The sequence below is a fragment of the Sander vitreus genome, chromosome 24 (assembly GCF_031162955.1).
Source record: "Sander vitreus isolate 19-12246 chromosome 24, sanVit1, whole genome shotgun sequence".
Classification (NCBI taxonomy): Eukaryota; Metazoa; Chordata; class Actinopteri; order Perciformes; family Percidae; genus Sander; species Sander vitreus.
In genome coordinates this window covers 14,786,090-14,799,860 of record NC_135878.1, presented here as the reverse complement: position 1 = coordinate 14,799,860, position 13,771 = coordinate 14,786,090, and the positions used below count along the sequence as shown (strand labels likewise).

The 13,771-nt window shown below is 41.8% G+C and overlaps 1 protein-coding gene across 1 annotated transcript in view; it reads left to right on the top strand.

Annotated features, from left to right (window-relative positions):
• acvr2ab (activin A receptor type 2Ab) overlaps positions 1 to 13,771 on the top strand; it is a 53,039-nt gene that overhangs the window by 30,730 nt on the left and 8,538 nt on the right. The window contains exons 5-6 of the mRNA XM_078243488.1: positions 11,598 to 11,741; positions 12,416 to 12,559. Coding sequence (XP_078099614.1) covers positions 11,598 to 11,741; positions 12,416 to 12,559 — 288 coding nt within the window. The remainder of the gene's footprint in view (positions 1 to 11,597; positions 11,742 to 12,415; positions 12,560 to 13,771) is intronic.

Below are 13,771 nucleotides of genomic sequence, written 5' to 3'. Positions count from 1 at the left end.
GTGGTGGGAGGGTGGGTTAGTGCGGGGGAGGGAGAGAGAGAGAGAGGAGAGACATGCAATTCTTTCAACTTAGGTATTGTATTTGCACAGTGCTAAAGCATTGCAGGGAAAGGGATAAAAAGACAGTGACACAAGACAAACAGGAGACAAATGCTAATGTGTGTTGGAAAACAACACCGCTAAGAGGCTTATGAAACATCTTACCTGGAAACAGAGAAATGAATAAATAAACAGCATAAAACAAAACGAGATCATGACCAAAGAAGAGCGGATCAGATGACTAATGGGGTGGGGGGAGGAGAAACTAACAGCTTAAATATTCATAAAATCACAAGGGGAAGAAAATGAAATGAACTAGTCAGGATTGAACAATGAAGTCATGCAGGATGTGTATAATCATGCGTGTCTGTGTGAAGTATGTAATGCATGAGTGAGTAGGCGTACAAGGACAGGAGATGGAAAAAGGAGGTCACTCATACAAGAATGGGTTTTAAAAGTCAGCTCGTATGCTTTTCTAGAAGGTAGTGATGCAGTAAACCCCGCCCGCCCCGCCACTTGAAGGAGGCTAAAACAAACGCAGACAAGTTCTGGGCGTCCGTAGCTTGTTTGGTAATTGAGTAACCATTTATTTTTCAATACAGAAGATGGGGAAAGCCACCGACAGGAGAGAGATTGATGGGGACATGTGGAGGGATTTATTTCTATCTTCTTCTTTTTTGGGGGGTTGTTGTTGAAGAGTGTGTTTTTTGCGATTGCGATTCTTGCACTGCTAAGAGTAAAAATCACACCACAACTAGGGGTGTAACGATACATCAGTCTAGCGAGTCAAAGATCCAATATTCTCGATGCAAAGTGAAAATATCGATACGTATCGTCTGTGTCCCCTTTATCTTAGATTCCCGCTTCATATTTAGTCTTTTCATTAAAAAGAATAGATGGTTTTTCCTTTAAATGCTCGGAAGAGCTCCGTTATAAAACTTACAAATCACTTTTTACTCTTTTGAGTTGCTATTAATGTAACCGTGTTAAATGGGCATGTGATATCATCTCGTATCGATCGCAGGGTTGCGCTAGTTTGATTTTAAAGCGCTCTGTGTGTATGGGAAGTCATTACAGTTGTTCATCATAGGTGTTGGTAGTAATAGACAATCTTTTGCCTGTTCCCTAACATCCATGTGCCAACTACAACGCTGCGTCTTTTAAAAACTGGCAGAGCTCTGCATCACACAACGCACATTTAATCTAAATCTCTAATTGAAAGGAGTTGGAATGTGATTATGTCATAAACAAGCAGCTGCAGTCTGATCAGAGACAAAGATGTAACATACACTGTATATAATGCTGATTTCTGCCTCGGCTTCTATTTTGATTTGGGTTTTTTTTTCAAGATACTATGGCACTGAAACTTAAAGTTTTTACATGTTTATGATCCAGCGGAAATTAGCAATAAAAGCTAAAAGATCTACTTATGTTGTTGACATTTAAATCAAAGTATCGCCCCCAAAAATGTCTTTGTTTTTCTCCGCAGCGAAGGAGTTCCTAGTCAGTCAAAGGAAAAGAAAAGCACATGAAGCTGCTGCCATTATTTTCTTTGCAGGGTAATGAAACATGCATCTTAATGATGCAAAAGTAATAGTTCCCGCTTAATGATCATTAATGGATTGATTATCACGGCTCTGCTCTCTAATTTTTGTAACGCTAAGGCACTGAAGAAAGAAAGAAAACAAACCTGGTGAAAAGAGCTGCACTTTCAACACACAGTTGTCAGCTTTACGTTGGGACAGGCTGGGGGGAGTTCACAAAGAAGAAGGCGGGTTGGTCACATCCAAAGTGCATTTTCTTGCACACACACTTTATAGACTACAGTAGTTAAGTCCAAATGTTGAGGTACTTGTACTTTACTTGAGTCTTTTCTTTTCATGCCACTTTCTACTTCTACTCCGCTACATTTCAGAGAGAAATATTGTACTTTTTACTCCACTACATTCACCTTCTACTGCTTTAGTTACTAGTTACTTTACACCTTAAGATTTCTGCACACAAAACACATGTCCATCCATCCATCTTCGTCCGCTTATCCGGGGTCGGGTCGCGGGGGTAGTAGCTCCAGCAAAACACATGTAGTTTATAAAATCTGATGTTTGATTCTAAAGTAAACTAGCCAACAATATAACGACCTACAAGTCCAGCTGAGATGATCAGACCATTAAACACACAACTGGTTGATCCTTTACACTTTCTACAATGTTTTAATACTTTAACTACATTTTCCTGATAATACTTACAGACTTATACTCAAAGTAACATTTTCAGTGCAGGACTTTTACTTGTAACAGAGTATTTTTATTATGTGGTGTAAGTACTTTTACTGAAGTAAAGGATCTGAATGCTTCTTCCCCCGCTGCTCTGCAGCCCTTAAAAAGATTAAATCCAGTGTGAAATGCCGAAAATGATGTGGCGGCAAAGTAACTTAATTGCACACTGTCATTATGTCGTTATGACAGTGGTCCATCATGGACTCTGTATTTGCCAACAAGCCTCCATTATTCACACCACAGTGCGAAGTGGAGGCAAACTGGAATTGATTCTGTCTGAGTACACAGACCCACAGCTTTCACACGGAAAAGGCCCGGAGCACTTAAACATACAAGCATGGCCATTGTTTTCCGACCTGGACCCTACTTTCTTATTGCTATCCATCTCCCAGATCGATTCTGACCAAAAAATGTCATCAATTGCTTTATTATGGAGCTACTTGCGTCTTGTTTGTCTGTTTGCAGCTTTCCCAAAAGAATTCCTAATGGGCCAGTGAGTGCCAAATATCCTGAAAAGCCCCCCAAAACCCATGCCTTTTGGGGTCGCCCGGGTAGCTCAGTTGGTAGAGCATGCGCCCATATGTAGAGGCTTACTTCTCGACTCTGACCTGCGGCACTTTGCTGCATGACGTTCCCCCTTCTCTCTCCCCTTTCATGTCTTCAGCTGTCCTGTCAAAATAAAAGCCTAAAATGCCCAAAAATAATCTTTAAAAAAAACATGCCTTTTGACTCCCCGGTTTTAACTTGGTGCATCAAAAATATTTTCCTAAATATTTCCTAAGTTTCCTAAGTGACAAAAATATACATTTCCATATGTATTGCAGTATGTTACAACCGGCTCACAGGCCACAACAAAAGAGGGAATGAGAGATGTATGGATGCAGAGAACAACGTGTGGTGCATGTTGTCAGTAGCTAACAAAGGAAATGACTAAACCGAATGAAATCGGGATGGTGCTCGGTCAAGGGAATGCTGCACCCTGGTCTCGGGGTAGGCGGGGTTAAATGACCTGGGAGGACAAACCTGCAAGTTCACAAGACAGACCTCAGTATACATGCACGACAACAGGCTCAGGGCCGTCACACAGTAATACAAATATCCATCTAATTTTCTGCATCCTTACATTTCATATCAATTACAATACTCCAAGTCAGGGTTATCCTTGAAATCTCCTCAGCCAGGGACTTTTAATTTGCTTTCTTCACCCAACATGTATTTGTCTTCCATTTGGCTCTGTATCAAACTTTAAAAAAAAGATCTTTGATCAGATATTTCCTGATTACAATTTTTTTGTATTGCCAATTTTAGAATATTTTATTAGGACAAATGTCTTTTTCATCAGGGTGCTGTTTATGTGCATTTATGTTTGTTTGGTTTCACTGGGATCCAGGAACATTTGTTTGTTCCTTTTAGACATTGTTCTGTCCACTTTCATTCGTTTTGCTTAACCCTCGTGTTGTCTGAAATATGGGTTTCTTTCAACCAAATGGCCCGAAAATAACGTGGATGCATGGAGCTTCTCAGGTAAAATAAATTATTACTTTCATAGAACTTTACATTTTTGGTGTTTTTATTCAATTTTGGTTGTAAAGCAGTCTCCTGACTAAACTTCGACATGTCCCAGTCTTTGATCCACTCAACATCCTTTGATCTCAACTATTAGTCAAAAATAATTCATAACTTCAGCTTTATTTAACTCCAAAATTTGGCATAAAGTCATATAAATTAGGTGTATTGACCATGAATAAGAAAAGCGTTGACAAAAGTGACAAAAAAGTTTTTAAAAAAAGCGACAAAAGAAGTTTACAAAAAACGAGACAACACAAGGGTTAAGAGCATCATTTAAGTTCCTAAAATATGCAATCTTGCCTTTGGTGCCATGCTTATTAACACCTTCTATGATCCATGTGCGATTACAAACACCACCGACCTGTTGCCCCCTGTTGCTGCCTCCTTGTGTCCCAAACCAAACCTTTCGAAGCCCCGGTCTGGAGCGCAAAGGAGAACAAATGGCTGTTCAAGGACCATCCGTCATCTCCTACCTTTTTATCTGCCTCTATTTCATCTACTAACTGATAGAAAATAATTTCTCTGTTTGCTTCTTATGTTCCTTTTCAACAAGCACGCCTTTCACATTATGGTGGAGGTAAGAGCAGTTCAATTGAAGTTGAAACACTGTTAGTTTTCTCCTCTCTTTTTTAGCTTCAGAGCTTGGTATGAATTCTCCACCTCAATCCCAGACCACCATTTTGTTCTTTTCTTTGCTTTTTTGGACAGCGACTTGTTTACTCGGTTCATAGCACATTTCTGTCTGTTGTTGTTTTTTTTTAATTTTTATTTCTGCCTGGGTTTATTGCATGGATGGATGTCTTTTGTGTTCCCTGCTGAAAAATATATTGTGCATGGTGGAAAGTGGCCAACATGGCTCCGAATGCAGCCCCCATTTTCTTTTTTCTTTTTTAAAATATGAATGTCCACCTGTGATGTTTGTGTAACGTATTGTGTCTGATGTGACCCAGTTTTCCAGAATGGTATCGGCTAGACCTATGGCTCACAATGTCTCTCAAGCAGAGAGACGGAGCGTTTGAAACTGAAACGGCAGCGTGCTCTTCCATCTTATATGCAGAGTGAGGAGGAGTGCGGCTACATTTTGCATAAGTAGGAGAATTACCACTTACCTCGAACATTTTTCAAGTCAGAGAGTGTAAATTACTTAAGTACGAGGGGGAGCATAAGCCTTTTCAAATGTACTTTAGCTCAATTTTTATCAAACTGGAGTAGAAGTATGGCTGCAGACATAACAGTAAATTCTAGCTCACTGAATAAAACCACTCTTTTAGACCGTGGCTTATTGTCAGTCCAGCCTTCCAGGTTAGCTCTTTTTAAAGGTCATGTCAACAACTTTTGTCGTTTGATATAAACCTCAAGTTTTATGGTCATATCATCAGCAACAAGATGTGACCTTAAGATATGAGTTTTGGAGGCTTAAGCCCAGTATAGCTGCCCATTATGTCTAAAAATCAAACATAGCATTTAAATTCTGTTATGTCTATGTATACGTAGCTGTACCTAAACCGAAGACAAAAACAAACCAGGTCTAAAGGACCCGTTCTGATGTAATAGATGAATGTGTAACCCGATTAGGCCATGGGAGATGGTTGAGGGTTTGGAAGAACGGCATGAAGCAGCAGATTCTGTTTTCCTGTTTCCTGTGGTCTGCTGACTAAGTGTAATGCGCCCCCGTTTGAGGCCACGGTGCCCTGTGATCGGACAAGGGATCCGGTGATTCCTGAGGGAGGCTAGTCCTGGTCGGTCCTCGTCAGGCTAAAGCCCGGAAGACTAGACAAAGAGTTTCCAGAAAACAATGCAGACACAAAGAAAGATGCTTGCTTTTCAACCTAATTTCCATGAGGAAGGTGTCAACGTGTTGATGACTTGTATTGTAACATAAATAGGGCTGGGTATCAGTCAAACATTTTCGATACCAATACCGTGACTTCGACACCGGTTCCTAAACGATACTTTTTTTCTATACCAATTTTACAAAACAAACAAATCTTTATATTTATGTTTCAGCTCCTACTACGTGAGCCCCGTCCATGTCTAACGTAGAGTTCTTCCTGCGTGTCTCTACGACGTGTAACGTTAGACAGCCAATCACAGACATTATTAGATCTTGATAGAAGCACGCTGCGTGCTGATTGACCCACTGACGCTGATAAGATTTACTCCTTAGGGATTGAAATAGGGTATTGAATGACGAGGCACTTTTTTGATACTCAAAACTTTGGAGGCAATTATGGAATTCGGCCCCCGTCCTTAAACATGAATCACTGCTGGTATTGAGGATCAAAATCATGGGTCAAAGTCTGTCGCCTCTGTTGCCCGGCAGAGTACCGGTGCATGAATTCGCCTTAGTCTTATATTTGTAGACAACATGACAACAACAACAAGTCGTTGAACAAAACTGGTATGTCAAGCCCGACAGAGGCCTTTGTGATCATTTTCTTCATGCACATCATGTCCAAAGTCAGTGCCACATATTTTACCAAGCACAATAGGACCAAGCACAGGAATTTGTCCTAGTGACATTTGTGCAGACATAGCGATGACTCTCATTGTGCCACAACGCAGTTGAGACGGAACAGGAAAAAGATAAGACGGTGCAGCCATTACTGATTTCTTAACCACACCCACCAGATGTAGAATGACGTTAATCACTAAAGGACATTAAACACAGAACCTTGTCTTGGTACATTTTAAGGCTGGGATTTGTCGATGTGACACTTCTGCAACTTACTAAAACCGAAGCATAATCGCTTCTCCACAGTACAATAGATGCTCTGGAATTTTTCTCTGTTACGTTTCTGCAGACAGATCTATGTCTTGCATTATAAAACAACTCCTTGAATGATCTTTTTTTTTTTCTCATCCAAATCATGATCAGCATTGGAAAGGCTTTAATTACAAAGCACAACAAATATAGAGTCATTTGTATGGAGATGCAGACAAATTAATAAATTGCTTCACAACACTGAGCGTTGCTTGTATTGGCGGACAAGACCGAGTCCTTGGATAATACCCTAATTTATCCACAGCATGATCAGAATAATAATCGCTTCAGACTGCAAGCTCAATAAATGTTCTAAATTTAGGTTTTGGTCACGTTTCTGCACATGGAACAGTAATGGCACAAAGGGGAGTCCTTCAATAACAAGTGTTGCCCCATTTTCACTGACAAGTTTCCCCATTCACAGCAGGTAAACCATTCTGGTTCATTCTTCCCCTCACACTTTCCTGTCATATTTAATTGCTCTTGGGACACAAACATTCTCCTTATATCTGTTGTCGGATCACAGTTTCTCAATGTTGGCGCGCTCGTTTGCATTTCTTGCTCGTAGTGTTGGTAATCAGGTAATTTAAGCACGTTTGACTGTCACACTTAAAGCCAATTGGGGAATAAAAAAGTGTTGGATAAAGGCCTGAAATGTGCAAATTGTCATCTCACCTTCCCTGGATTTTATTATTTCTTATATTGGGGACTTTTAAATGGGTCAGGTAAGAGACATAAAACTCAATCAGGACGGGAGAGAGACCAAGAGAAAAGGCTAGAATGTAAGCAAAGATACTTATTGTTGGACCTACTTACACTTTTTTACAAGTTAAAGCACTGATCTTTTATTGAACAAATGCCTTCAATTCAAAATTTGTCTCTGTGTCCTTTTTGGCTACTAGAAACTGCGTGGAGGAGGGGTGGGGGTGGTGCTAGATCACCGAGGGCTTGTATCATGTGGATGCGCCGACAATTTTGTTGTCATTACTTAGAATTCCTCATGGGGGCAATGGTATTGTGTCCTTTTCCCTGCGTGACTCATTTAACGTAAGAGTAAGCCTAAACTGGCCTGGATGAGTGCATGTCTTTCCTACAGCTAGAGGGCTTTGGGCTGTGTTAAACTGACTCACCCAGCCTACCCCAGCTGGGCCTGCTGGCGTCGGTCTCTCCTCAATCGGGGGGGGGGGGCGTCGGGACTCTCTCCACTCTGAGTCGGCTTCCCAGCGTCTCTCGTTGACTTCACTGCGAGCCCGCTCTCCGTGTTCTAGTTCAGGTTTTAAAAGGTGTACTTACAAAAGTTTGATTGAAAAAAACTTTTCAATTCTTCCAAAATGTTTGTCTCCAACGTGTGCTTTCCGTCTTCCTCCTTTTGGAAACAATCTCCTGAATCAATCTCCTCCCTCCCACCTGCCATTGGCTGGGCCAAATCAGCATCACACAAATACGCCCCCTCATGTGTCTCAATGTCATATCAGTTCCGACCCATATTAAAATCTAAAAAAGACCTCAGACCGATATCATAACAGTACATTCTCATATATACAACACCGCGTTTAAACCAGATGTAAAGAAACATTTCTGTGAAACTATAGATTCATTATTTTAGTTAGTACAATGTGTTCTTCAACATGTTTTTACCAAGGTGCCAATTTGAGGCCATTTGGGCCGCTCAGTAATCCAACCTCAGCCCCGTCGTGGGTAATTTTCCCCGTCATTTGGCTGGCGTTCAGTGTGAAAACAGTGCGTAGAGACAGCAGGTCTGCCTCGCAGCTCTCTGTGAAAGGGAAAAGGCTTTAAGTAAACACGGCAGTTCCCACTCGAATCCTCTATTCCCCCTCGCACTGCCAGGCAGCTATTGAAGGCGCAGACACCCTGCTTCATGTTTCTACCACAAAAAAAGTTTTTCCTTTTATTCTTACAAAGCTTCTTGTTCATCTGCACCGGCTGCTAGAGTGATGTGTACTAATACAAAATAACAGGTTAGACTTCATCACTGGGGAGCAGTTTTGTCATTTTAGGAGCAAATAATACTATATAAATGAGGTATTAGATATTACCAAGACTCCGAGTCTACAGCCATGCTCGTGTCTCTCGAATATAACTAATATTATGCAAATGAGTTGCAATAGAGTGCATGATTATTTAACATAAACAAATTGTATCATCAGAGCAGTCCACAAAACTTGAGCTTCATTTGTCTGTGCCTAGTCTCGCTTGCCAGCTCTATTCTCCACAGCACTGCGGAGGAGGGTCTGGCCCCTCCACACATAACACTTCAGGATAGGAGAAAAACACGGCGTGGGTTGTTGACATTTCTTTAAACCGATCACAACGGTCTTGGCCGGCGCTAAGCTGCAGACGCAGCGACGGTGGCTCTGCAAAATACCTCAGGAAGGAACTTGTTTTGGTGGAACATTTGTACCCCGCAAAAGAAAACGCTGCATCCAATATTAAATGAAGTTAACTGTTGACACAACACAGTAACGTGAGCTATTCAAATGAGCTGATACATGGTTAAACCTCATTGGCTCTTACTAGTGTATCTCCGTGTGTACTTCGTCCACAGCAATCTCACCAATCAGTCCCAAAACGTCCCAGTTAGAGAGGAAATGCCCTAAACATATTCTTTGTAAGTCTTTACAATCATTCCCCTAAAGAACCGAGCAGGTCTGCCTTGTTGCACCATCCAAAATTTTCTTCAAAACTTGTCATTTTTTGCGTTTGTTGATGTGTCCCGAAACCAGCAGAGTTTTGCAAGGCGACGGACATCCTGCAGAAGATCCGGCGCCGACGCAGGTTCCGGCTATTGTCCGCTAGATGAATTGTCGTCGATCCAGACTAGTCTGTGCCTAATGTTTGGTCCATTTGTCACCTATTGATTTCATTTCACGACAGTTTAAATTCCTATTGAGAAGCATTTGAACAGCATTATTTATGCAAAACATTGTGGTGAACTGACTACAGAAACCATTATTTCCTTGCAAGTCTGGCCTTTTAATGATTTTTTTTTCATAACCTATGGCACCTATCGAGAAATAAATCCCAAACAATGTTCATTTGGTTTTATATTCCCCATGTTTTTACTTTAAAATCCTTTTCTCATCCTGGACAGCAACACGGTTGTTCCAGCAGGCATGAATAAGAACGTATTAAAGTGGACAATCTGACACTGACACTAATGTAACATGGCACAATGTCCCTGCATTTCAGACACTTTTCTCTTTTCAGTCAAACAGTAGTACTTTCTTTTTGTGTGAACTAAAGGCCACAAAGTTCATTGCCAGGTGTACAATTTCAAATGGATAAAAAAATCAAACCCATGAATGTGACTAACTGATGTGCAGTTCACTTCTGCCACAATAATCTTGTCAGGACAGGCGGTTAAAAAAACTACTTGGATATCACCTGTGTTTGTTGGTTGCCAGAACCTCCACAGCAAATTAAGCAGAGTGAACCTGTGTGTATTGAAATGTACCTTTTTTTTTTTTTTTTTTTATTCCTCTCACAACCAAAGAGAACTCGCTGATGTGAGTGTTGTTTCCGTGTATCAAATCTTGTCTGTGGCTCGTATCGGTAGCCAACTTTGTAACCCCAAAAGGGGGACAGTTTTGGGGAAAACAGGCTGGGATTGACAAGTTCTTTTGATATATTATCACAGTGTTTGAGTGGATCCTGTGGGCCTCAGGGTCTTGAAACTTGCTTCAGCTTATCAAGCGCCTTGTAAGCCTTCAGTTCAAGTAAAAACATGAACATTGGTGGTTTTGCAGGGGGAATTCTTTTTTTTCTTTTAACTGACAACAGCGATACAGAGGCATGGAAGTGAAGTCGAGATTTTACAGTAGCATATCGGGTTTCATCGAAGGCCATCAGTCATGTGCAAGTCTTTCTCCTCTATCTTTTATCCTTTGGAAATGTGACTCCGTCACTGCATGCTTCTTTTTAACCTTCCCCTCTCTCTCTCTCTCTCTCTCTCTCTCTCTCTCTCTCTCTCTCTCTCTCTCTCTCTCTCTCTCTCTCTCTCTCTCTCTCTCTCTCTCTCTCTCTCTCTCTCTCTTTCTTTCTCTCTCTCTTTCTCTTTCTATCCTTGCTTGCCCTCTGTCCTTCTCTGTGAAGTCACATGTGAAAGTGATCAGCTTAATCCCAATCACCAGCTGTGTTTAACCTACTTTAGATTTGGAACACTTGGCTTCCTTGCTCTCACTTTTGTTTATACGGGATTAGCATGAACACACGCATGAGGTTTGACCTGCCGGGTTTCGACCTGGCGAATGTTATTTAACCATTTAATTGCTTCATATTCAGTCTGATCTTTATGTGCCTTGCTCTGTGGTAGTCGTAGTGTTCAGATCCCCCCCACCCACTTTTCCTCAGCGACTCATTGGATTCAAACTGGCAACCCTCCAGTTACAATCCCATTTCGGTAAACTCAAGCAAATGCAGCCCTGAGGCGGTTTAAATGAATTTAAAAAGAATTAATCCAAAACCCTGCTTGGTATGCTGTGTCTGTGCTGCCAAAAAAACTTCACAGTAATAATAATGTTGAACTCAAACATGCAGCACTTCCTAAAAACAGACTTTCCAACAGGTTTTAACAATCTAAATCAATTCAAATCAAGCAAACGACAAACCCATAAGATAATTAAAGCAATGAGGCACCACAACGTAAAAAAATATATAAAAAAGCTGCTAAAAAAAACTGTATGTTGGCAGAAAAACTATAGGAGAGCATTGTCACATAAAAGCGAATCTATAAATGTAAGTTGTGCGATGTGATTTAAGATGTGAAGATGATGGCCTAAGCTCCTCAGGCACGTTGTTGCTGAGCCAAAAGCCCGGTCACCTTCAGTGTAAGCCAATGCTATTTTAATACCCTACAAAAAAAAAAAAAAAAAAGAATCAAGAATAACACATTCCTCTTGTCTTTTTTTCCCTGCTCTCTCTCTCTACAGGATCCCGGGCCCTCACCCCCGTCCCCCATTTTGGGACACAAACCGCTGCAGCTGATCGAGGTGAAAGCCAGGGGGCGCTTTGGGTGTGTGTGGAAGGCCCAGCTGCTGAATGACTTTGTGGCCGTCAAGATCTTCCCCATTCAGGTATCCCACTGGACGCTGCCGTGTGTAGATGACAAAGACATAACCAAAGCTAGTAGATTTTTATAAAGAATGTAAAAGTCACTGAGGCATTGCAACGTCAAAGATAAATAATTCCATACAAATGTATTTATAGTGTCAAATCACAACAGGCGTTATCTCAGGACACTTTACAGCTCTGTCATGTACAGAGACCCAACAATTTCCCACGAGAGCAAGCATTTGGTGCGACAGTGGCGAGGAAAAACTTCCTTTAAACAGACCGAAACCTCGGACAGACCCCTGACACTTGGACAGCGACGGAGTACTCAAGCAATGGACTCTTGACTCAAGTCCGACATGAGTCGCTAGTCTCTGGACTCGTGACTCGACTCTGACTCTTCTTTGGTGACTTGGACTCAGACTCGACCGTTGGGGACTCAACTACAACATTAGATACAGATATACAGATGTAGAGAAATATGATTCATAATAATGATAGCAATAAAGATAATAGAACTATGACTAGAACTAATAGTAGTAGCGGTGCAGGGCTTTTTTTTTCGTTATTTCAAACTTTCTAATCTTATGATTTCTAACACTACTGGTCACCACCTTCTACAAGCTATATTTGATTTGTTTGTTAATTAGGTGGCTTGATGACAGAAATAACATCTGTCTCTCTGCCTCTCGTCTAGGACAAGCTGTCTTGGCAGAACGAGTACGAGATCTTCACCGTGAGCGGCATGAAGCATGACAACATCCTCCACTTTATCGGCGCGGAGAAGAGGAACAACAACCTGGACCTGGAGCTGTGGCTCATCACCGCCTACCACGACAAGGTATGTTGTCTGCGATAAAGCTATACCGCCCGCAAACCGAAAAAAGTATTCCCTTATTTATTGAGTCATTTGTTTTTGTTTTGTTGTTAGTTTTGAGTCTTTTAACAAGCACAGAAGAAGAAGTGGTGTACGCAATGCAGGAAACTAATTGCTGTTTTGAATTTTGTGATCCAGTTTAATAGCAGTAAATGGTTTGTCTTTTCTAATTTAGTCTTGCATTGCCAGACCTTCCTCCACAGCGCTGCAGAGGAGGGTCTGGCTCATCCCCACAGCATTCCAGGATGGGAGAAAAACGTGCTCTCGTTTTTTGGCATTTCTTTAAACCAATCACAATCGTCTTGGGCGGCGCTAAGTGCCGGACGGAGCCACGGTGCCTCTGCTAAATAGCCTCAGGAAGGAACTTGTTTTGGTGGAACATTGGTACGTTTTAAAAGTAGTTTTAGTCGTGCAACAGAAAACTCAGATTGGACAGATAGTCTAGCTAGCTGCCTGGATTTAATAGCCTGGGTAAACCCTGACGAACTTCCGGCAAATTTGAGATTTGCTCTGTAAGTCAGTCTGGCAAAGAGCCCATTCAAACCCATTTCCAATGTCCCCAAAATCGAGGCACCAATCACAACCGCTAAGGCGGGCTTTACACCAATCACAACCGCTAAGGCGGGCTTTACGTGACGACGATAACGCAGCGATAGCGAGCAGCTTTTTGTTTACATTCAACATGACGGCTACCGAAGCGCAGCGTCGCCCGGATCGTTGGTCTGGTTGGTTGGACTATCCAATGCACCCTTGAGGCATTTGAGCGGCGTCCGTTGGTGACGCCCCTTTGGAAATGAACTGTCAATGAACCTTTCCCAGACCTACTCTCAGGTACAACTGAGAAGGGTCTGGTGTCAACCAGGCTATGGATTTAACCATAGTCCTCATAAATCCACCGGAGGTTAGAACGCCAACAAAGAGAGAGGAAGGTAACGGACATCCGGCCAAAAATGAGGGACATCTGGCGGAATTTCCGGCAGGCAACGGAGCAATCCTGGAAGTGGAACGTTGTCGATATATTAACAAGATTAATTTAGGCAAAAACACAGGTCTTTCCATTAATTTTGAATGGGGTTAGTGTGCGACTGGGGTGCAGTGGGGTTTTCCGCAGGGGGGACACTCAAAGAAACGCATCCGGCCTGCGGCAAAAAGTTGAGGCCGACTCAACTTTTGAGA